Source organism: Staurois parvus, unplaced genomic scaffold, assembly GCF_062004578.1.
Source record: "Staurois parvus isolate SC_StPar_1 unplaced genomic scaffold, SC_StPar_1.0 ptg000401l, whole genome shotgun sequence".
NCBI classification, from domain to species: Eukaryota; Metazoa; Chordata; class Amphibia; order Anura; family Ranidae; genus Staurois; species Staurois parvus.
Window position 1 is genome coordinate 3,934,710 of NW_028318197.1, and position 22,308 is coordinate 3,957,017.

The 22,308-nt window shown below is 36.9% G+C and overlaps 1 protein-coding gene across 1 annotated transcript in view; it reads left to right on the plus strand.

Moving 5' to 3' along the window:
- Positions 1 to 22,308, plus strand: part of CFAP61 (cilia and flagella associated protein 61) — a 409,554-nt gene that overhangs the window by 241,169 nt on the left and 146,077 nt on the right. Inside the window, exon 21 of the mRNA XM_089686524.1 lies at positions 16,528 to 16,702. Coding sequence (XP_089542650.1) covers positions 16,528 to 16,702 — 175 coding nt within the window. The remainder of the gene's footprint in view (positions 1 to 16,527; positions 16,703 to 22,308) is intronic.

Here is a 22,308-nt window from a genome sequence, read left to right on the forward strand (position 1 = left end):
CACTGCTTTGGATGGCTGTGCTGTGCACAGCCATCCAAAGCAGTGTGCCCGAACTGACATGGAGGAGAACTGTTAGTAAAAAAAACAGTTTTCCTCACCGTCGGAGATCGTTGGAAATCACCGGGCACCGGCGAGTAATCACCAGTGGAGACCCGGTGATTGACGGCCGCAAATGACGTGATTTTGCACACTCGTGCCACCCTGTAGGAGTATTTCTGCTATAGGGTGGACGGGAAGCGGTTAATGATATGACACTGAAAAATATTTGGGTTTACTGGCACTATAACAATAGACAGCTGGGCAGTTGCAGCCTACAAAAAGGCACAAGTTGTCATTCTATAATAGGAAATAAAGGGCTGTGTGTATTTCTTACAGATCAATGGGTATATTTCCATACTTGTAAGGTCATTCATTTTGAATAGCACCCCAATGCACTGTTACAGAAACTAGCATATCACATCTGCTTCCTTATTCAGTGTGGCATACTCAATACAGTGGGCTAGCACATGTGCATTCATTCAACAGATACTTTACCTGGGCCCACTAAAAAATAAAAATGGGATTTGGAGAGACAGAAATTAGCAAGTCAGCAACATTTTCACAGGTTTGTGATATTTAAAAATGCAGTAAATGCAATTGTAATTCAGAACATCAAACATGTTTATTGTGACCCTATGCTAATGGAGATAGAGTTTGACTTAATTTATTATCAAACTCACCTTGCGCTTAGGAAAAAAAATGTCAATAATACATATACACTACTACATAAATACATAAATACTTCTATACATAATTTCATTATAATGCTTAGTTTGAATCCACAAATCCATGAGAGCACTAGTACATCACTCTTTCAAACCTTGGCTTGCCTGAATGGCTCAATATACATGTTCTGGAATTTCTATCCATAGGCAACTCCTATATTGATTAGTGGTTCCAAATTAAAAACTACTGCAGTAGGGAACAGGCACAAAAAGATACACTCACCATCTTTCCAAATAACTTTTCTGTTTATTTGGAACATTTGAAGTTTTTTATACACATGATTACAAATGTACCCGTATGGTAACAAGGCAGGTTATTTCTAATCATGACTTGAAGGACTGCAAACATGCAATGAAAACATTATTAAAGCCTTGTGCACAATGAGTGCAGTGTACAATACATAGGCAAAGCATACAAAATAGAATACAATTTTATACAGAATTTACAAATTTCCTTTGCAGTCTGTAAAAGAAAAGAACATCCGCCAATGGTATAGTATGCTAAAAACACTTCTCTATTCAATTCAAATAACACTCACAATGCAAGAAGACAAAACACTCATCTCATCTTTAGTGACATCAAATGTATAGGGCAGAGTGCTACCATCCTCCTCTCACCCTCTCTGGGCCTCACCAACCCTCCAGTTTGCCACTTCTGGTTGCTGCGTAGCCATGCCCCAACGCATTTTATCCTTCTGACTTCAACTTATGGTTTCACTACCTGTGATGAAGTCGGAAGGACAAAACGCATTAGTTTGTGGCTGTGCGAAGTGACATCAAAGCCAGAACTGGCGCTCAGTGCTATACATGTGATGTCACTATTGATGAGTCTTTTTTCTTCTTCGTTTTGCATTGTGAGTGGTATTTAAATTGAATAAAGAAATGTTTTTAGCATACAATATCATTGGGGTCTATTCTTTTCCTTTACATGTATATTGAGCCATTCAGACAAGCTAAGGTTTGAAGGAGTGATGTATCAATATCTCCATGGATTTGTGGATTCACATTTAGCCACATTTATGCCAATCATGTACATGAGAGGTATAGAGATCTGGTGATTGTCTATCAAGGTGGAGAGGTTCTTCACAGTAACAAATGGTGATCCCAAAAGATATTTAAGAAGACATTTGGTTGCTTTTGCACTTTGTTTGGACTTTCTTGGACTTTTTGGGCTTCACTTTTGTCATGCTGCTTGAAAATTTCAAGGCTTTGCACTTTCATTTTTTATATATTTTCTGGCATACATTTTATTAATATTCTTATTTATTTTACATTTTTTTCTTCATTGGTGGGAGTGTTTAGGTCTGATCAATGGAGACCTAATCCTGCCACCCCATGCAGCTCTGTAGTAGCAGATCACCTCTAATAGTGTTGTTTTGCTGCCTGCAATCAGCCAGCAATAACTCACTATAGCAGTGATCTATTGCTGCAGAGGGAGGTAAAACAGAGTTGCTTCAGCTCTGCTGTGATATTACCTCTGGTGTAAACACAATGTGGAAGCCCTGTTTCGCATTGTGTTTACAATGCTGAAAACTGGTGGTTCCAGCATTATAGCCTGTTGGAGTCGCTGCCACTCAGCCTTCTGTCCACTGTGCCCCAGACCTGATTAGGTGTCTTGAGCACAGCAAGCTGTCTGCACCCATGGGCTGCATTTTTGATACCAGGGCCATAGCAAACTATTTTTTAAAAATCTGCAGCATTGCTATTCAAGAAGAAAACCTACAGCGTGTGTTACAATGGTTGGTGGTTGCACTGTGTTATCAGGGGTGACAGTGAAAAAATATGCAGGTCAGATGTTAAAACAATACAATGAGCAAAGTCCACAGGCAAATGGTCTGAGCAGCCAGCACACAACAACATAATAAAGGCAGATGGGTTCAACGGTTACAAAACAGAGCTGCAGTACAGTCCAAATAACGGGAGTGATTCTGAGTAATGCAGACAGAGAGAAGCCAAAAAGAACCTGTTGAAACTTTGGCTGGCCCCTGTCCATCCGAACTCTGTGTTGTAGAGTAATGACACCCTGCTTGACACCTCACGTTTGTGGGGACCTGTATTGCTCCTGCATACCCTTTTGGTGGCGTTGCTCTACCCCCTTACCTCTGAGGCTTCATTAGCAACTTCCTTTCTATTTATAATGTCCCGGACAGTTCAACCTCACAGATGTCTAATTTTTGGATGGAAAGGGCTTTGTTTCATTTTGGCCAGTTGGTGGATGTCAGGCCTAGAATACTGCAGACCTTTCAGGATTTACAGGATGCTTACACCCCTCCCAGGCAGGACTTCTTTAGTTATCTATAAATATGACATTATGTGTAATCTTTTACAACTAACCTCCACTTTTCTAATCAGTCGGAGTTTGAGAGAATTTGTTTAGAAGGCTCATCCTCTAAGGGCATGATTTCCTGCATTTACAAACTTCTCATTATTGACCATACATCGCCCGCGTCTCAGCATGCCTATATGCGAAATCAGGAGCAGGCCTTGGGGGAAGAGCTGCTTCTGTAAATGTGGCAACTTATTTGGTCACAGGCATCCAAGAGCTCTTTTGTACCTTGTACAAGGAAAATCGGTATACAATTTTTCTTTCACTGGTACCAAACCCCAGACCTGTTCCACTCCATATATCCCTCTGCTGACTGCTGTTGCTGGCGATGCAAAAAATACCCAGGCACACTGTACCTTATTTATTGGTCCTGCCATTAATTGTCCCTTATTGGCAGATGGTCCACTGCCTACTCTACTCCATCTTTTGATCCTGGGTTTATTTCAATCCCAAAACCTTCCTCCTTGTTCTCCCACCTCATTCCTTTTCCCAGTTTTCTAAAAAATTTCTTGCGTAGGTGCTGACTGCAACACAATGCATGGTTGCTCTAAAATAGAAGAAACAGGAGCCCTTCTCTTTGTTTGAATTGCACTCTAAGATCTGAGATGTGAAACACATGGAATACCAGACTACCTCGTTATCTGACTCACTGCATACCAATGACTGGGTTTGGGAATTGTGGGACCTTATAGAAGCTCCTCCAGATTGACATATTCCGGGCCATGTTACAGCGTGCATGGATGGTGGCTTCTAATTTGGGTAGGGCTCTGACAAAGGTAGATTCTCTACTTTAGCCTCCCCTTCTTTTTCTTTTTTCCCTCTCTCTTGCCCTCTTGCACTTCTCTATCCTTTCTTTGTGCTTAGTACAATGCCTTTTGATATGATTTTCTGTACTGTAGTATGGATAGGATCTAGTTAAGCTAATGTAATCCATTTTTTTTCTTCTACTGGAAGTCAGTTTGTTATGCCACCACAGCATTAGGTGATCATATACACTATATTGCCAAAAATATTGGGACACCTGCCTTTACACGTACCTGAACTTTAATGGAATCTCAGTCTTAGTCTGTAGGGTTCAGTATTGAGTTGGCCCAACCTTTGCAGCTATAACAGCTTTAAATCTTCTGGGAAGGCTTTCCACAAGGTTAGGAGTGTGTCTGTGGGAATATTTGACCATTCTTCCAGAAGTGCATTTGTGAGGTCAGGCACTGATGTCGGGTGAGAAGGCCTGGCTTGCAGTCTCCGCGCTAATTCATCCCAAAGGTGCTCTAATGGGTTGAGGTCAGGACCAGTCAAGTTGAACTTGACTGTGCAGGCCAGTCAAGTTCCTCCACCCCAAACTTGCTCATCCATGTCTTTATGGATCTTGCTTTGTGCACTGGTGTGCAGTAATGTCGGAACAGGAAGGGGCCATCTCCAAACTGTTCCAACAAAGTTGAGAATATGAAATTGTCCAAAATGTCTTGGTATGCTGACACCTTAAGAGTTCCCTTCATTGGAAGAGGCCAATCCCAACTCCAGAAAAACAACCCCACACCATAACCCCCCCTCCACCAAACTTGGCACAATGCAGTCTGGCAACTGCCAAACCCGGACACATCCATCAGATTGCCAAACAGAAAAGCGTGATTCGTCACTCCAGAGAACACATCTCCATTGCTGTAGAGTCCAGTGGCGGCATGGAAATCTATTCCATGAAGCTGTCTACTCACTGTTGTGCTAATCTGAAGGCAGACAGTTGTCAACTTCTGTGCGCTTCAGCATGCACTGACCCCATCATTTTACGTGACCTACCACTTCGTGGCTGAGTTGCTGTTTCCAGTTGCTTTCATTTTGCTACCACTAACAGTTGACGATGGAATATTTAGCAGCAAGAAAATTTCATGAATGGACTTATTGCACAGGTGGCAACCTATCACGGTACCACGCTTGAATTCACTGAGCTCCTGAGAGTGACCCATTCTTTCACAAATGTTTGTAGAAGTAGTCTACATGCCTAGGTGCTTGATTTTATACACCTGTGGCCATGGAGGTGATATCACCTGAATCCAATGATTTGAAGGGGTGTCCCAATACTTTTGCCAATATATTGTATTTTGTATCCTGTATTGAGGCCTAATTATTTTATCCCTGCTTCTTCATTTTATTATCTGTGTGCTGATACTTTTTGTCTTTTGCCAATCTGAATGCCTTGTACTTTCTTTATTTTATATTAAAAATCTAATAAAAATTGTCAGTTCTCCAAAAAAAAGGACCTGTTGATCAGGTGCAGACTGAATGTCAAGCAATCTATTCCCCTTTTGAAGAGGCCAGCAGCTTGCAAATACTCAAGCCTGATTGTTATACTGTATTCATGCAATACACAAATATGGCTGCCCATATGTACATAAATAACTATATGCAGAGACATGACTTGTAAACCCTTAACACCGGGTAAGAAAATTTACAAGAAGCCGATCTCTTTTATATGTTTAAAATATAAAGTCAATTTTTTTCTCTATAAGTCTGCATTTTGTAGCATATCTACCCTTGCTGGTTTGATCTCAGCCAGTGGAGGGATGGATAGGTGACATTAAGGCTTTGTACTGAATTACGGCACAACATTTAGAGGAGAAAAACACCATTATTAAACATGCTGTATGTTGTATGACTGAAAAATATTACCAATATATCTTATGTGTCAGTGCAGATTGAATAAACATAGATATGGTTTGCTAGCAACCAAAGTTGCTTAAACAATGTTTTTGATAGCACGTATCATGCTTATTGACCCATTATGTTTGTTTACAGTAGGCTTTTACAGCCTCCAGACATCTGGACTTTTGTGCAAAAGGAACGGCAAGCATGTTTTTCACATAATATAACACAAATAATTATGGAGCATCATGTACAGCCACAAAGCTATTTGTGTGCTTTAGGGTTGTTTTTTTACTGCTGCCTTTGTTATGCTGCCACTGAGCTGACTTAATGCATAACTATGAATGCAAGTGCTGTATCTGCTTCTAACACATTAGATGCCCCAGACGTTGAATTCCCGGAGAAGTAGATGGTTATACAACAACATTCATTAACGGGAACCTGAGACAAACATAGTCTTTACTTCCTACATGCTTTCTTAATGTAGGTTTAAATTTAAACTAGAGCTTCAGATTCGTTTCAGTTGTTCGTATTTTATACATTTTTTACTCCTATTTTTTGTTTAGTTGTGTCCCTATGACAGATTGCTGTTGTGATCCCAGTTCAGGAACATAAATAGCTCCCCTTTTGTACTGCAAAGACAGCAGTTGTTAGCAATGCTGTCAAAATTAATTGAGAACAACCTTTAACGTTGCATGTCTTACCACTTGGTAACAACTACAATGATGTCGCACTGTAGTTGGTCTTCTTCAAAAACACTTCTACAAATTGATGTCCCCTCCTTCAGTCCAATCCTAACATTCTGCCCTCTAAGTCCCCATTCACTCCTGAGCACTTTGTAACTTGAAGCGCCTAAATACTTAGCATCCCAAATTGCATGTGCCTGTTCACACCTGAGCGTGTTGCCTGAAAGGTTGTAGCTCAAAAAATACATGTGCTTCTTTCTAGCATTATGTGATTTTAGCCCCAATGGGGGCACTTGGAAAATGTGCAAACATGCAAACAACATGCAAAACTGCACATGTATTTCCTTAGTAATGGCTTTCCATTGGCTGAAAAGAATTTTTAAAAACTGTTCAAGCCTGAGACACTTGCAAAAATGAGCAAAAACTCATGTACAAAAAAAAATAAAGCCTGCAAATTGACCAAAGATGCTCAGCTCAAGCATAAATGCAATGTAAGGGCTAGTCTACATTTGCATTACCTTTTGCAACTTGGGGAGGGGGGCACTGCGATAAAAACATGGTTCAACTGCCTATTTTACTGCCCCCCCCCCAAACCACAAGTGTAAATTTAGAGTACCTGTGCGCAGTCTGTCTCTCCTAAACTGTCCAGAAAAGAAAGAAGGAATGTATACTATTATTCTCCATATTTCTGAAAAATGAATATAATATTAAATTGATAGTCTGCAGCCAGCTAAAACGGCACAAAAAAAAGCCTTTGCAACCATGATAACAACGCTCTAAGTACAGAACTGGCCAGGCGCAGCATCCTCTGCTCACTTGATTAGCTCACTACCTTTCACAAATCTCTTTACAAGCCTTATTGTCATATTACAGATAACCCCTGGAATAGGAGTCTTGTCTTTGGTGAGATATTTTCAAAGACTCTTCCATACATCAAAGGACTGTAAATTGCAGATTTGTGGTTTGTGACTAAAATTAGATCTGGTGATTGTTGAAAACACAAACCACTAGCGCATTTCATGAAGCGCATAGGAAAGCCTTTGTCAGTATCTCCAGCAAGAAAGCAAATAGGAATCCACAGTAGAGTTTGTTTAAAAAAAAAAAAAACTTTTTAATGTATGTAGTGCACTTGGACGGAATTGATTTTTTTCTCAAAAAACCTAAGACCATATTGAAAGTGTAAAGATTGCACTTCAAATTAAACCCATGTAATGCATATTTGTCTGTAATTAAAGAGATTGGCAAGCTCTAATTTTCCAGGGTTTTCACTGTAAATTGTAGTACATGATTAACCGCTTGCCCTCCTGAGGATTTACCTCCCTTCCTGATCAGGCCATTTTTTGCATTACGGCGCTGCATTACTTTAACTGACAATTGCGCGGTCATGCAACGCTGCACTCAAATGAAATTTATGTCCTTTTTTCCCACAAATTGAGCTTTCTTTCAGTGTTATCTGATCGCCCGTGCGCTTTTTATTTTTTGCGCTATAAAAAAAAATACAATATTTTTGACTTTTTGCTATTAAATATGCCCAGTAAAATAATTTTAAAAATCAAATTTCATCATAAATTTAGGCCAAAATGTATTCTGCTACATGTCTTTGCTAAAAAAAATCCCAATATGCGTAAATGAAATGGTTTACGTGAAGGTTTTAGCGTTTACAAATGGCGGTATAGATAATGGGTTTTTTAATTTCTTTTTACTTGTAATGGTGGCGATCAGCGACTTATAGCGGGACTAGGGCAGTCATTCTGACACCGGGGGAAACTGACCTGGTGTCACTGACATCCCCAGTGACACCAATACAGTGATCAGTGCTTAAAAAAAGTACTAACACTGTACTAATGGCACTGGGCAGGAAGGGGTTAACATGAGGGGCGATCAAAGGGTTAACTGTGTGCAGGTAGAGTTTTACTAGGGGGCTGTGTCAGTGTGCTTGGTGTGCCCGAGCTGACAGGGAGGAGAACTGTTAGCAAACAAAACTGTTCTGCTCCCCATCAAAGATCATCAGAAATCACCAGCACCGGTGAGTAATCTCCGGGCGGGACCCAGTTGACAGCCACGGCTGCGAATGGCGGTGCAGGTAGGGCATGTGCACGGCTCGCACGTGCACTTTATCTGGAAATGCAAAATCACATGTGTATGTATATATATATATATATATATATATATAGATATATAGATATTAGAGATGAGCGAATTATTCAAAAATTCGATTCGGCTGATTCGCCGAATTTGCGGGAGAAATTTGATTCGATGCGAATTTATTCGCCGCGAATTTAACTTATTAAAAGGGTTTCTAGGCTTCAGAGAGCCTTTATATTAGTGCAGAACACTGTACCTTTAATTTAAATGCCCTTGGAGTCTGCTGGGGAAGAGAAATAATACTGTCAGTCAGTATGACATGCAGATGAGTGCCGTCGATCTTAGAATCACCGCACACTTCACTCATTTGGGCAGTCACGGGGCACGACGAAGAAGAAGAAGAAGAATGAAAAGAAGAATGAAAAGAAGAAGAAGAAGAATGAAAAGAAGAAGAAGAAGAATGAAAAGAAGAATGAAAAGAAGAAGAAGAAGAATGAAAAGAAGAAGAAGAAGAATGAAAAGAAGAATGAGAAGAAGAATGAAAAGAAGAAGAAGAAGAATGAAAAGAAGAATGAGAAGAAGAATGAAAAGAAGAATGAAAAGAAGAATGAAAAGAAGAAGAAGAAGAATGAAAAGAAGAATGAAAAGAAGAAGAAGAAGAATGAAAAGAAGAAGAAGAATGAAAAGAAGAAGAAGAAGAATGAAAAGAAGAAGAATGAAAAGAAGAATGAAAAGAAGAAGAAGAAGAATGAAAAGAAGAAGAAGAAGAATGAAAAGAAGAAAAAGAAGAAGAAGAAGAATGAGAAGAAGAAGAATGAAAAGAAGAAGAAGAAGAATGAAAAGAAGAATGAAAAGAAGAAGAAGAAGAATGAAAAGAAGAAGAAGAAGAATGAAAAGAAGAAGAATGAAAAGAAGAAGAAGAAGAATGAAAAGAAGAAGAAGAAGAATGAAAAGAAGAATGAAAAGAAGAAGAAGAAGAATGAAAAGAAGAAGAAGAAGAATGAAAAGAAGAAGAATGAGAAGAAGAAGAATGAAAAGAAGAAGAAGAAGAATGAAAAGAAGAATGAAAAGAAGAAGAAGAAGAATGAAAAGAAGAAGAAGAATGAAAAGAAGAATGAAAAGAAGAAGAAGAAGAATGAAAAGAAGAAGAAGAATGAAAAGAAGAAGAAGAATGAAAAGAAGAAGAATGAAAAGAAGAATGAGAAGAAGAATGAAAAGAAGAATGAAAAGAAGAATGAAAAGAAGAAGAAGAAGAATGAAAAGAAGAAGAAGAAGAATGAAAAGAAGAATGAAAAGAAGAATGAAAAGAAGAAGAAGAATGAAAAGAAGAAGAAGAAGAATGAAAAGAAGAAGCATGAAAAGAAGAAGAAGAATGAAAAGAAGAAGAAGAAGAATGAAAAGAAGAATGAGAAGAAGAATGAAAAGAACAATGAAAAGAAGAATGAAAAGAAGAAGAAGAATGAAAAGAAGAATGAAAAGAAGAAGAAGAAGAATGAAAAGAAGAAGAAGAAGAATGAAAAGAAGAAGAAGAAGAATGAAAAGAAGAATGAAAAGAAGAAGAAGAAGAATGAAAAGAAGAAGAAGAATGAAAAGAAGAATGAAAAGAAGAAGAAGAAGAATGAAAAGAAGAAGAAGAAGAATGAAAAGAAGAATGAAAAGAAGAAGAATGAAAAGAAGAAGAAGAAGAATGAAAAGAAGAAGAATGAAAAGAAGAATGAAAAGAAGAAGAAGAAGAATGAAAAGAAAAAGAAGAAGAATGAAAAGAAGAAGAATGAAAAGAAGAAGAAGAAGAATGAAAAGAAGAAGAAGAAGAATGAAAAGAAGAAGAAGAATGAAAAGAAGAAGTATTCCAGTACAGCAAAAAGTGTATCTGCAGAGAGCTCCGCTATTTCTGACAGTTCTCTGACAGTTCCTTCACATTTACAGCGGTTGAAACATTGTATCTATTTATTTCCGAATAAAAACATCTGTATCCTAAATGGAAACAAATAGATACAATGTTTCAACCGCTGTAAATGAACTGTCAGAACTGTCAGAAATAGCGGAGCTCTCTGCAGTGACACTTTTGCCGGCTGATCGGGAAAAATTTGATTCGTGCACCCGAAGTTTGCTAAAATTCGGATTCGATGCGAATCGAATTTTTCCTGATATTCAAAATGAATTCCACTTCGCCAGGTTCGATTCGCTCATCTCTAATAGATATATATAAAAATGTATATGTGATTTTGCGCAGGAAGCTGTTAAATTATAATATTCCGAATTTTGCCTAAATCAAACCTCTTTCATTTTATACTTATATATTAATGAACAAACCGCCTAACAGTTTTACGTTTGTCAGCCACAAGATCCACTTCCTTTTTTGCCTCCAATGGTCATTTTTTTCACTTTATTTCTATGGACTCTACTGACCCTGTCCTCCAACCATCCATTGAGAGCACCCTTTTTGGCCACAAAGATGCTTTCATTGGATAGCGAAAGGGGAGCAGGCTAACCAAGGTAACACCAGGCACTTTTTGTTTTTGGTTTCTTCTCTTTGTTTTATTTTTTAAAATGTAAACTGTCTGACAGGTTCACTTTACAAAAGCCTTTCTACTTACAGTCACCTATACACTTTTAGAGGGACTTGGTGTCCTCAAATAGGAAGATGTATGTAATCTATATATATTATGGCTGATAAAAACTGCAGTTACAGTAGTATGATATAGCGCATGTATAGTGGCCTTGGAACACAGTTGTTCTTTTTATTAGCACATTGTACTTGCTGTCATGGAATGATCAAAGAAAAAGTACATGATTCAGGAAAGCATCCATTTTATGTGAAGAAACTGAGCAGAGATGTGCACAACGGAAAAATTTGTTTAATTTTGTTTGTTAAGGTAATAATTTAGTTTCATCATATTCGTTATGTTAGAATGATTTGTTTTCGGAATTACTTTTTCTAATTTTTGTATATATATATTCAGATTTTTTTCATATATTGGTTATTTTTTAATTGATTCAAAATTAGAATTTTGGAAGACAGCTACATTCTTTCTGTTTTATTCAAATTTCAGAAGACAGATGCAGTATATACTTTTTATTTTATTTTATTCTATTCTATTCAAAATTTGAATTTCAGAAGATGGCTATATTTTCATTTTATTCTCTGCTATTCTATTTGAAATTTCAATTTCGAAATTCAAATTATGGAAGATGGCTACAATATTTCTATGGTATTCTATTCGAATTTCAAAATTCTAGTTTCAGAAGACGACTATATTCTTTCTATTTTATTCCATTCTATTCGAAATTCAAATTTCAGAAGACGGCTATATTTTTTCTAGTTTATTTTATTCTATTCAAAATTTGAAATTCAGATTTCAAAAGACAGCTCTGTTCTTTCTGTTTTATTCTATTCTATTCTGTTCGAATTTTGAAATTCAAATTTAGGAAGACGGCTATAATCATTCTAGTTTATTCTATTCTGTTTGAAATTCAAATTTCAAAAGACGGCTATATTCTTTCTGTTTTATTCTATTCTATTTTTTTTCTATTCTATTGTATTTATACTATTCTTTTATATTCTATTGTTTTATTCTATTATATCTTTTTCTATTCTATTTTTTATTTTCTATTTTACTGTATTCTATATAGTGGCCTAAGTAGGAATCATCTTATTTCACTTTTATACCTTACTGTATTTATTGCTATATGTTACCTTTTCAAATTCACTTTTCAATTTGAATTCACTTTTGAATTTAGATAATTAGTTTCTTTATAATTTATTTCAGATTTGCTAACATTTGTTACTATTGGGATTCAGAAATTCGGATAAATCTGATTCCCTGAATAACGAAAATTTTGTCTAAATTCTGATTTGTAACTAAACAAAGTGCATTTGTCTAATACTGAGCTCTTCAAGAATCTTGGAATGGAGAAGGGTTTACTTAAACCTAGGGCTTCCCAGGTCTGGATTAAATCAAATATGATTGAACATTCTTATATATGTTTACTTATTGCTTGAAAGACAACATTTTTAGTTTTAGTTTTACTACTTATACATTTTAGGTTTAACTAAACCCAATTTTCCACTGTGGTCTTTTAATATATTTTTTGAATTGGTGTTTGGCAGGTTTGGTGGGCCCATAGTGTATTTATTTTTTAGGGTGTTTTTTTTTAAAGCTTTAAACATCTGTGGAGAACAGAATATTGAGTAAGAAGCTAAACAGTTGTCTTTCTGTTGATCACATTTGTGATCAATCATACTTTATTTAATTTGCTTTAGATTGTTTTCCTAATTATATTTCTCTTTTTTTGCTTTTGATTATACAGTATGTCTGCATAATGTTAATTAGTTGTGTTGGCACTTTGGTTCATGAATTGGCTATTTTTTAGCAATAATAAATAATCCTCCTATATGTTTACTGTTTTATATTGATGTATTATATACCCCAGTACAGTAACAGTGTTGTGTCCTGATCCCTAAGTAAAATTTAAAGTTACCATTTCTATCCAATTGGGGAGAATTCCTTTCATGTCCTATTCTGTAGGCCCAGAAGTGAGTGAAATAAATGTCTCCAAACTGTGGGAAATCTCTTTTTAGACAGTTGTCTGCAGTCCCCTTTATTGCTGTTCTGGTGACAACTCAAAATTTGGACATTCCATTACTTTCAGTTCTGGTAATAAGAGAATATCCCTAGTGTCAACACGGCAACAGAAATCTGACAAATGTTCTAACCTTTTACCACACAAAAAAAACTAAAAAAAAAGTTTTGGCTTAATTTGCATTTGGATGAACGTTGTTTGGACAAGGCTGATATGAAAAAATAAATATCCTTGACATCACTTGGAGCAAAATTTGAGAACTATGAACATAAACCAGAGCAAAAAGCAATATGTAGAAGCAGTCAGTAAGCGACCACCTGCTAAACCTGTATAAAAAGCAACTGTGCTTAAATGGAACCCCATGTAAAAAAAAAGAAAAAAAAGAAAGCTAATTCTGTAGTATATTGGGGGCAGGGTGGTGTAAGCAGTTTATTCTTTACCACTTAACCTCTGGAAGGTTTTACTCATTTCATGACCAGGGCATTTTTTTTTTTGCTCTGCAGCACTGTGCTACTTTATCCGACAACTGCTCGGTCATTCAACACAGTGCCCAAATGAAATTGATATTGTTTTTTTCACACTAATAGAACTTTCCTTGGTGGTATTTAAAGTGTTACTAAACCCACAACTGTAAAATGAGTCTGTATATGCAGTAAAGCAGTATACAGTTATAGATATATGCAGTTATACTCATTGTGGAACCTAATTGGTTAATCCTCTACATTGTGTAAAAAGGCTGTTTGATCCTTTTTTCTCTGTCCCTCCTCTTGTTGAAATGTCCACCTGACACAGACTGAACCCGTGGGCACATGCACATGCTCAGTTTGGTGTTTATTGCTAGAGGTTTTTTTTTCTTGGAGAGGGTGCATGTGATCAGCACAGGGCCAATCAGCACTGTCCAGTAAGAGGGTCAGAGGTTTTACATCCTCCTAGAGCAGAAATAAACCTCCTCCTACAAGCTCTAACCAGAGCTCTGCTGAAGTCACAAGACTGATCTAACTGTTGGTGAGAAAAAGTATTTAGCAGTTTATATTTACTAAAATAATTGCATTTCCATGTTGCGTGTACTGTGGGAGACCAGGTATAGTGAATACAGGGTCCTGGGTTTAGTATCACTTTAATCCTCTGCATTATGTACAAAGGCTGTTTGATCATGACTTCTCTGATCTTCCCCTTCTTCCAGTGTCCCCCTTTTATCTCCTGATAAGTCATATCTGATAAGTCACTCTGCAAATGCTCAGTTTAGTGAATATTGCTAGAGAGTTTTTTTTTTTCTTGGGAGAATGCATGTGATCAGCACAGAGCCAATCACCACCGTCCAGACAGAGGTCAGGGGTTCTGCATCCTCCTAGAGCAGAATGAAAACTCCTCCTACAAACTTTAACATGTGCTCTGCTTAACATTGATAGAAGTCACAATACTGCTCTAACTGTTGATGAGAAAAGGCATTTAGCAGTTTATATTTAATAAAATAATTGCACTTCCATGTTCTGTGTACTGTGGGAGACCAGACAGAGTGAATGCAGGGTCCAGGATTTAGTAACATTTACATTTTTTTTTTGCTATATAAAATGAAAAATACCAAAACATTTGATAAAAATGTCTTTCTTAGTCTCTGTTAAAAAAATAAATTGCAAACAATTAATCTTTCTTCATACATTTACGCCAGTATGTAGTTTGCTACACTTCTTTGGTAAGATATAACCCAAATCAGTGTACATTATTTAGTCTGTGCAAAAGTTATGGTGTCTACAAACTATGGTGTATATATATGTGTATGTATATGTATGTATATGTGTGTGTGTGTGTATATATATATATATATATATATGAAAATTGATCAGTACTGATGGCCTGTTTATTGAGGCCTTAAAATGCCAGGACAGTACAAATACCCTTCAAATGACCCCTTTTTGGAAAGTAGACAGTCCAAGGTATTTAGTAAGAGGCATGGAAAGTTTTTTTGAATTTGTAATTTTTTGTCACAATTTTTGGGAAAATGAAGAAATTATATACAATTTTGTTTTTTTTTACAATTTATTTTACATACTGTCACTAGTGCAGTATGGTGTATGACTGGTGTGGCGGTGATCAGGGATACTGACTGGTGACAGTATGTAAAAATAAATATTTTTTTAAATACAATTTTTTTTTAAACTTTATGATTTCTTCCTTTTTTTACAATGTTTTTTTTTACACACTGTGATCAGAGTAGTTCAGTGTCACAATAGTCACTGTACTACTCTGGAGGGTGTGAGCAGGGATTTTTTTTCTTTTATGTTATTATTGCTTATTACAGTAAGGATCACTGTTATAAGCAATAGTTTTAACTGACATGAATAGCTCTCATTCATGACAGCTTGCTTACTATTGTGATGATGTGATTGGCTACAGCTAATCACATGGTACAGGAATGCATTACGGTAAAAATTGTCTCACCTTTAAAACCACTTTAAGTAGGAGTATTGGAAAGCAGCTAGGTTCAAGGCACTATTTTTTTCACCATTTTTATTAATGCCTCCAACTTTAGGTGTCAGTGTTTTAAAAGCAAAAATGGAAGTAACATATTGTAATAACATTATAATTCTGTTCAGTCATTTGATACAGGCAAAAATACACCACATTGGATAACATTTAGAGTCTGAGATCTCCTGATATTGGTAATTTGAAAGGATTTAGAAATAGATGAAGCTTTGAAAAACCAAACAAAGACAGCACAGAAGCACAAATGTTCAAACTAAGGGGCACCTTAGTTCTGACAATTGCTGCCATCTAAACTACTTCATCTCATGCTGATAGCTAGGTCTTCGAACTTCTGGGTGCTTGTAGCTGTATCACATAACACTTTATTTTTGTACATTTCTCTAAAAGCTGAACAGTCAGCTTACAAAAAATACATGTAACTCTCTCTACCGTCCCCTTATATATTAAGTATCTAAATTCCATTAATCTAGAGGGATGTAATAGGGAGGAATACTTATCTTATTATTTGATCAATCTGGTACTCAGACAGACGGTGTTCCCAGAATGTGGGAAGGTCTTCAACATCATCATGTACATTGCAGAACCAGTGATGTCTCCTATTCTTGCATTGTATGTGCTGAAAGTAAGGAGGTGGCCATATGACTGAAGTAGCATAGTGGTTTTGTCAAACCAGTTTCCAATACCAGAATCTATGTGGAGGAAGCCTACAGGATCAAGGAATAAGGTAAGTAATTTTCTGTAAATAAAATTTGACCTAGACTAAGCAAGCAGTAGATCCTTATGGGGCTGTCTTATTTGATACTGTTAACGTACACTTTTTCTGACATACACTGTACATACAGCTAGCTGGCAGGTTGGCAACTCGGGACTTTTCTACTCGAGTCAGGTTATTTTACTGTATAGAAATGTTTTGGGGGAGAAGATGTATATACAGTCTACATTGAACTGTCCTCTTTCCTAGATACCTTCTCCCAGCAGAGGAAATATAACCAAGCTTTTGACAAACAACGAAGTGCCTGATTGCTCCAAACTAAGGTACATCGGCAAAATTCCATCAAACCTTTTTACTCTGCAAGATGAGAAGGACTGTTTGAAGGCAATACATTGGTTGAAAGACAATGTAGTTAAGCAAAATGGTAAGAAAAACACTCCAGTATCTCTTTTTTGTTTGCAGAACTCTGCATTTCCGTTGAATACCATTCTTCCTCTCCTCCTCAGCATATAATTAGTGTCTAATTAACCACTGCAAAATGTTGTATTTGCCATGTCTTGTTTTCTTACTTCATTGAAAGCATGTTGATTTTTTTTAAAGGGGGGGGGGGGGAGGATAATAATAATCAGCATACGTACTAGAAGAAAAAAAAAGCCCAGATGCAGTTTAATTATATATAATTACTATACAACAAGAATTGAAAGTTCTGAAAGCAATGTATGGCTAAAATCATTAGCTAACTAATTAAAGAATAATTTAATTAACAAGTGTGCTTTGCAATTATGTGAAAAAATATGTATCATTATGAACTCTAAAAAGCTGTGTGGGGGAAAAGATACGTAATTTAAAAATAATTTCCAAAGTATTTAAAATCATTTTTATAATGTCTTTTTTGGCTGGGAGTCATTTACACTAATAAAGGGACAAATAGTAAATGTGAGTCATTTAGGATTCATTGTTTACCTAAATTGGCCTTGAAGCTACTCTGGCTTGCGCAATCACCTGCTTCCTTACAATTCACATCCTTTTAGGGCAACTGAATTTTTAAACGACTGTTCTAATTAAAGGGAACTGGGGAGGATAGAACTATTGGAACTGCTTTTAAAAGTGTAAACTGTATAATTCTATTGCTTGTATGCTTAGGGGCCTATTTATAAAGCAGTCGCCAAACAATCACTACAGGTGAAACACTCAGGTATATATGCTTTAAATGACTGTAATTGGTTCACCATCAGTGAATGTTTGGTGAAAGCCACATCCGTTGCTTTATAGAGTGTTAGGGTTAGGTTTTTATCACTGTCTGATCGGCCTGACGAAGGAGCGAGCATGCTCTGAATGCACGCCATCTTGGAAACCTGGTCCATGCAGTGACATCATCCTTGCAAGCCTCCCTGTGCCCTTCTGCTACTCCCCGAGCCCTGGACACCACCGGAGCGGTGGGAAAACATCCAGAGCATGGCCAAAGGACCTGATGCTCCTATTGGACCTCCATCACTTTACATGCCTACCTGTTACCTACCTATGTGAGTGCAATTTTACCATTAAATCTGCCTGATTTTAACCTTCTACACTTAGAGTGGCGCTGCTATCTCTCTTCTCTATCCCTATACACATACAGCCATACACGCATGCACGCACAACTTAGAATCCAGCCATGTACAGATATTGTATATTTCAGCCTGTCTTTGTTGACAGATTGATGGCAGCGGGTTGTATGCTGAACCTGTTCCTCCCTTGTGTCAAAAAATGCCAAACCGCTCATGTCCATGAGCCCTTAATGTCTTTCCTATTTAACCTGTTATCCTTACCTAGCTCTAATTATCACCTCCTGCTCCCAGCTCTTCTTAGAAGGTTTTTGCTGACTTTTCTGTAAAATTTTTTAAACTATTCCTACAGAAATAATTTTGTGTATTCATTTAATTGGATTTTTTTTTTCAGTTTGTATGTGTTTGTTGTAGCATAAGCATCAAGGCCTACTTAAAATTAGGCTTAAGTATAAATTTTAGTATCATAATAAATGGGACAAGTCATAGAATATAATTAGACCTTTATATCTGTAGGGGTGGGGGTGTTAGAGTGTAAGCTCCTGTGGAGCATAGACTGATGTAAAAGGATTAGTGCTCTGTGTATAGCACTATTGAATATGCAAGTACTAAATAATGAATTCATAGAAACATAGAAAAGTGACAGCAAAAAAAAGGCCAAGTGGTCCATCAAGTCTACCCGTTTTTTTTTTTCTTTGCTTTTTTTTGGAGTGGGGGGGGGGGGTGAGTCTTTTGTTTTGTTTTTTTGTGAACGTTTTTTGTCTGAGTATAGATCTATGCTTGTCCCATATTCAAATTGACATTGTAAATGTGGCTGAAAAATATACTGGGATGTGCACTTTACTAAGGCTGGACATACATTATACAATTTTCTTGAACAATTTTCCTTTAGATTTACCAAAGCCATATAATATGGTCAAGCCTAAACACTTTCAATGTGTATGCAATTAGGCAGGCCCTTGCACTACACAGTTGAAGGTAAATCTAAAGGAAATTGAATAAGAAATTTGTATAATGTATGGTCAGCTTTATTTTGTAAAATTAGACAATACTGTACAGAAAATCTATAATGCTCAGAAATATCAAACTGCATGATTTCTATGTAATTTAAATATCTTCTTGCATAATCCAAAGCTTAGTATTTGTGCATTATACAGAAATTCTCAGTGTAGCATTATATTATTCATCTTGTCCTCTTATACGTATATCAACTGACCGACTTTCCTTGCTACCAATATAATGACACCTTGTTTTGAGCTTCGAGTCATGTAAGTGCTGACTTCTGTCTCTGTGGTTCCAGCAGGTGGGGCTGGCTTCCTCCAGGTGACCTCAGAACGGGTTCTGGGCTTGTACTTGAAGTGCTGTGTCAGAGATTGTGGCTTAGTCTTTATATTGATAAACCTAACCTGGGGTGCAGAAGGATCCATGAAAACGCACATTATAATAAATCCCGATCAAACCAAGAATGTAGTATGTAAAAGTATGTTACAACTCATCTTCAAGGAGCTCCAAGATCACAGGGGCCCATGTACAGCTACATAAGTCACACTTTACATGTCTTAATAAATTACAAATCAGTAGTAATCAGCTCTTATCTGCAGAATTGTTAAAAATTTTAGACACACTGTAGGGCTAATGAACAGTAGTATCCAGGGCTTTACCTATATGCAAATATGTGTGATTTTTTTTTTTATCTGGTTGTAAAAATCTTTGCAAAATTTGGTTATGCATTGCCAAATCCCCTAATCATAGCAGGTGAAAACAAGGGGAAGAACTCGCTGAATTACATGCAATAATGCACTTCTAATGTCACATTATTAATCACAAATGTCTTACTGAATGTCTTTTTTGCCAATTTACGTGGCGAAAAACATGTCAGTTGTATTTTAAAGTTGTTTTTTTTGTAGGCTTGACTTTTTTGTTATAATTTTGACCTGTATCCTTGTCAATGGACTAAATCCCCTAAAGCTGTATAACCTGTAGTTAAAGTACTGTATACTTTACTGTGTATTTGTGTAACATTTAAAATAAGGAAAACCATTGTTTAACAATGGCTAGCCATATCTCTGAGGACTCAACACAAACACATATTTCTTATTCTTCAAATACTGCAGATAAACCTCTTTTTATTGAACATTTATTGATCAAATGCAAGACCTTTACTATTTTCATTTTCTCTTCATTCTCTTAACTATTATTTTGCACCCACCAAGCAAAAACAAAGTTAAGGAATGTGTTATTGCATACATCAACACAGAGTTGTGGTCTTTGTTCAGTCATTTGTGGCGAACAGGTGGGTGAGGATTGAGAGCTAAAACAGTAAAGTTGCTCTTGTACTTACATACATTGTACATGTAAGTATAGAAAGGACAAATACAATATTGGAATACTCTGTAAGACGTGGTAAAGGCTTGTGGCTGTTGGTGCAATAAAATGCATGTTGAATTATGTATCTGACAAAGAGTAGTCATTAATCATTTGTTGCAATAAAAGAGGTAGTCAAAAGTCCTTAGTTGCAATACAAATTCTTCTGTACTTCCATACTTAATTTAATTTTCTCAGTTGAGCTGCTTCTCCAGTTTTCTAATTTGTCAGCAATGTACCTTAGCAGATGCAGACTATGTAAAGTCATGGAAAAGATGTCAGGAATATGCTCTTCTGGGTTTTGTGTTCAACTAAAAACTGCAGAGCTGTTTTCAAGTTCATTTTGGTGCTTTTGACATGCTTGATACTTCCAGTGGCTTTAAACATATATAAAGTATATCTTTCCATTTCCCAAGCAAAACACAGGATAGTATTTTTTTTTCTCCATTTTCTATATTTTCTCTTCTTTTTTATTTTATAAAAGACTTGACTCAAGGGATGCTCTGCTATGCACAAACCCCTGACCCAGATTCAGCTTGTCTACGAATGATTTAGCACCGGGTTCCCAACGAACATGCAATGCGCTCCAGGAGAAAGGTGTCCCTCTTCTGTCTGCACTTCAGTCCAGAGAAGAGCAGCAGTACACGCTGCCCCCCGCCTCAGCAAAAGGGTGGGGGGGGGGCGGCTATCCCAGACCAACCAGGGCTCTGCAGCACTGCAGTATTGTCACCTTTAGGGCGCATTCTGACTTAGAGGCCTTCAGTCATAATTCCACAGATGGTAGCTTTACCCCATTAGTGCCTCAATCAAGCACATACACCAAATGTCTGAACCTGTGCTTCCTCTCATACTGAGCAGGATTACTATCATGGCAATGCATCATCAGTAGGGTAAAACTAACCTGTCTCACAACAGTCTAATTCCAGTTCGCATAGTGTTTAATCATTATTCTACCCTAGCCACAGCTAAATGATGGCATCCTTGTGTACATCCTCATCCTCGTTTATTATGGAATAATTTTAATATATATTTAAACTAGTGCTAGAATGAAATATTGGTGGCAACATGTGATTTTCTTTATATGTACCGCTATCCTTCAATGGTATAGAACACCAGAGAAGACTAAGGAGAGGTTTTGTCTTGTTTCTTGAACTATAAAGAACCTGCTGACTCCTCTAAACATCCCCTGCAGCCATTACCCTAACTTAGCAACAACTGTCCAGATGTGGCCAGTGATTGAAGACATTGGAACAGTATGACTAACAGTTGTCATTCACATGTTGATCACACTGTGTGCCACTGAGAGTACTCTGTCAACAGACAGCCTTTAGGTAGATGCAGACAGTAAGCTCAGAACACTTAGCAACCCTTGGGTACGTTCCAGTCTTCAATTTAAAAAAAAATCACATTTCAATTATTCCATCTCAGATTACTCAAAAAGTGCTCCTAAGGACCCCCATATTGGAGCTTGAAGTGAACATCTTCTTTGTCCTTTGTGAGAGGCAAGACAGAAATGCCCAAAAGGGTCTGGAAGAGACCTAGGACAAACTGGTTCTTGGGACAGACCTGAGCAGATTTTTTGCTCACTGTTTTTTTTTTATAGGTGAGTTTATAATGTGAAAGGTAGAAAAAGAAAATCGTGCTTTGAGCAGCACTGTAAATATTGAAAAAAAAGCCATTTTGGTATTGCCTTCCAATATTCTTTTTTGTGGAGTTTTTTAACTACCTAGCTTTTCTCCTTTTGCAGTCACGTTTGATAAAACCCCACTATATGTCTGTTAAGGTATGTGTTCCTATTCACATAGAATACCTAAATAATTACAAAAAATATATTTCTTACCTTTTGGGTGTTAGTTTGAATCTCCTTCTTTGAAAGACTTGAAACCTACCACACAGACTGGGGACACACTGGGGTTTATTTACTAAAGCCGGAGAGTCCAAAATCAGACTCCCTTCTGCATAGAAACCAATCAGCTTCCAGGTTTCATTGCCAAAGCTTCATTGAACAAACTGAGGTTAGAAGCTGATTGGTTTCTATGCAGAAGGGAGTCTGATTTTGGACTCTCCAGCTTTAGTAAATAAACCCCACTGAGTTTCTACTATTAACATAAAATGTAAAAGC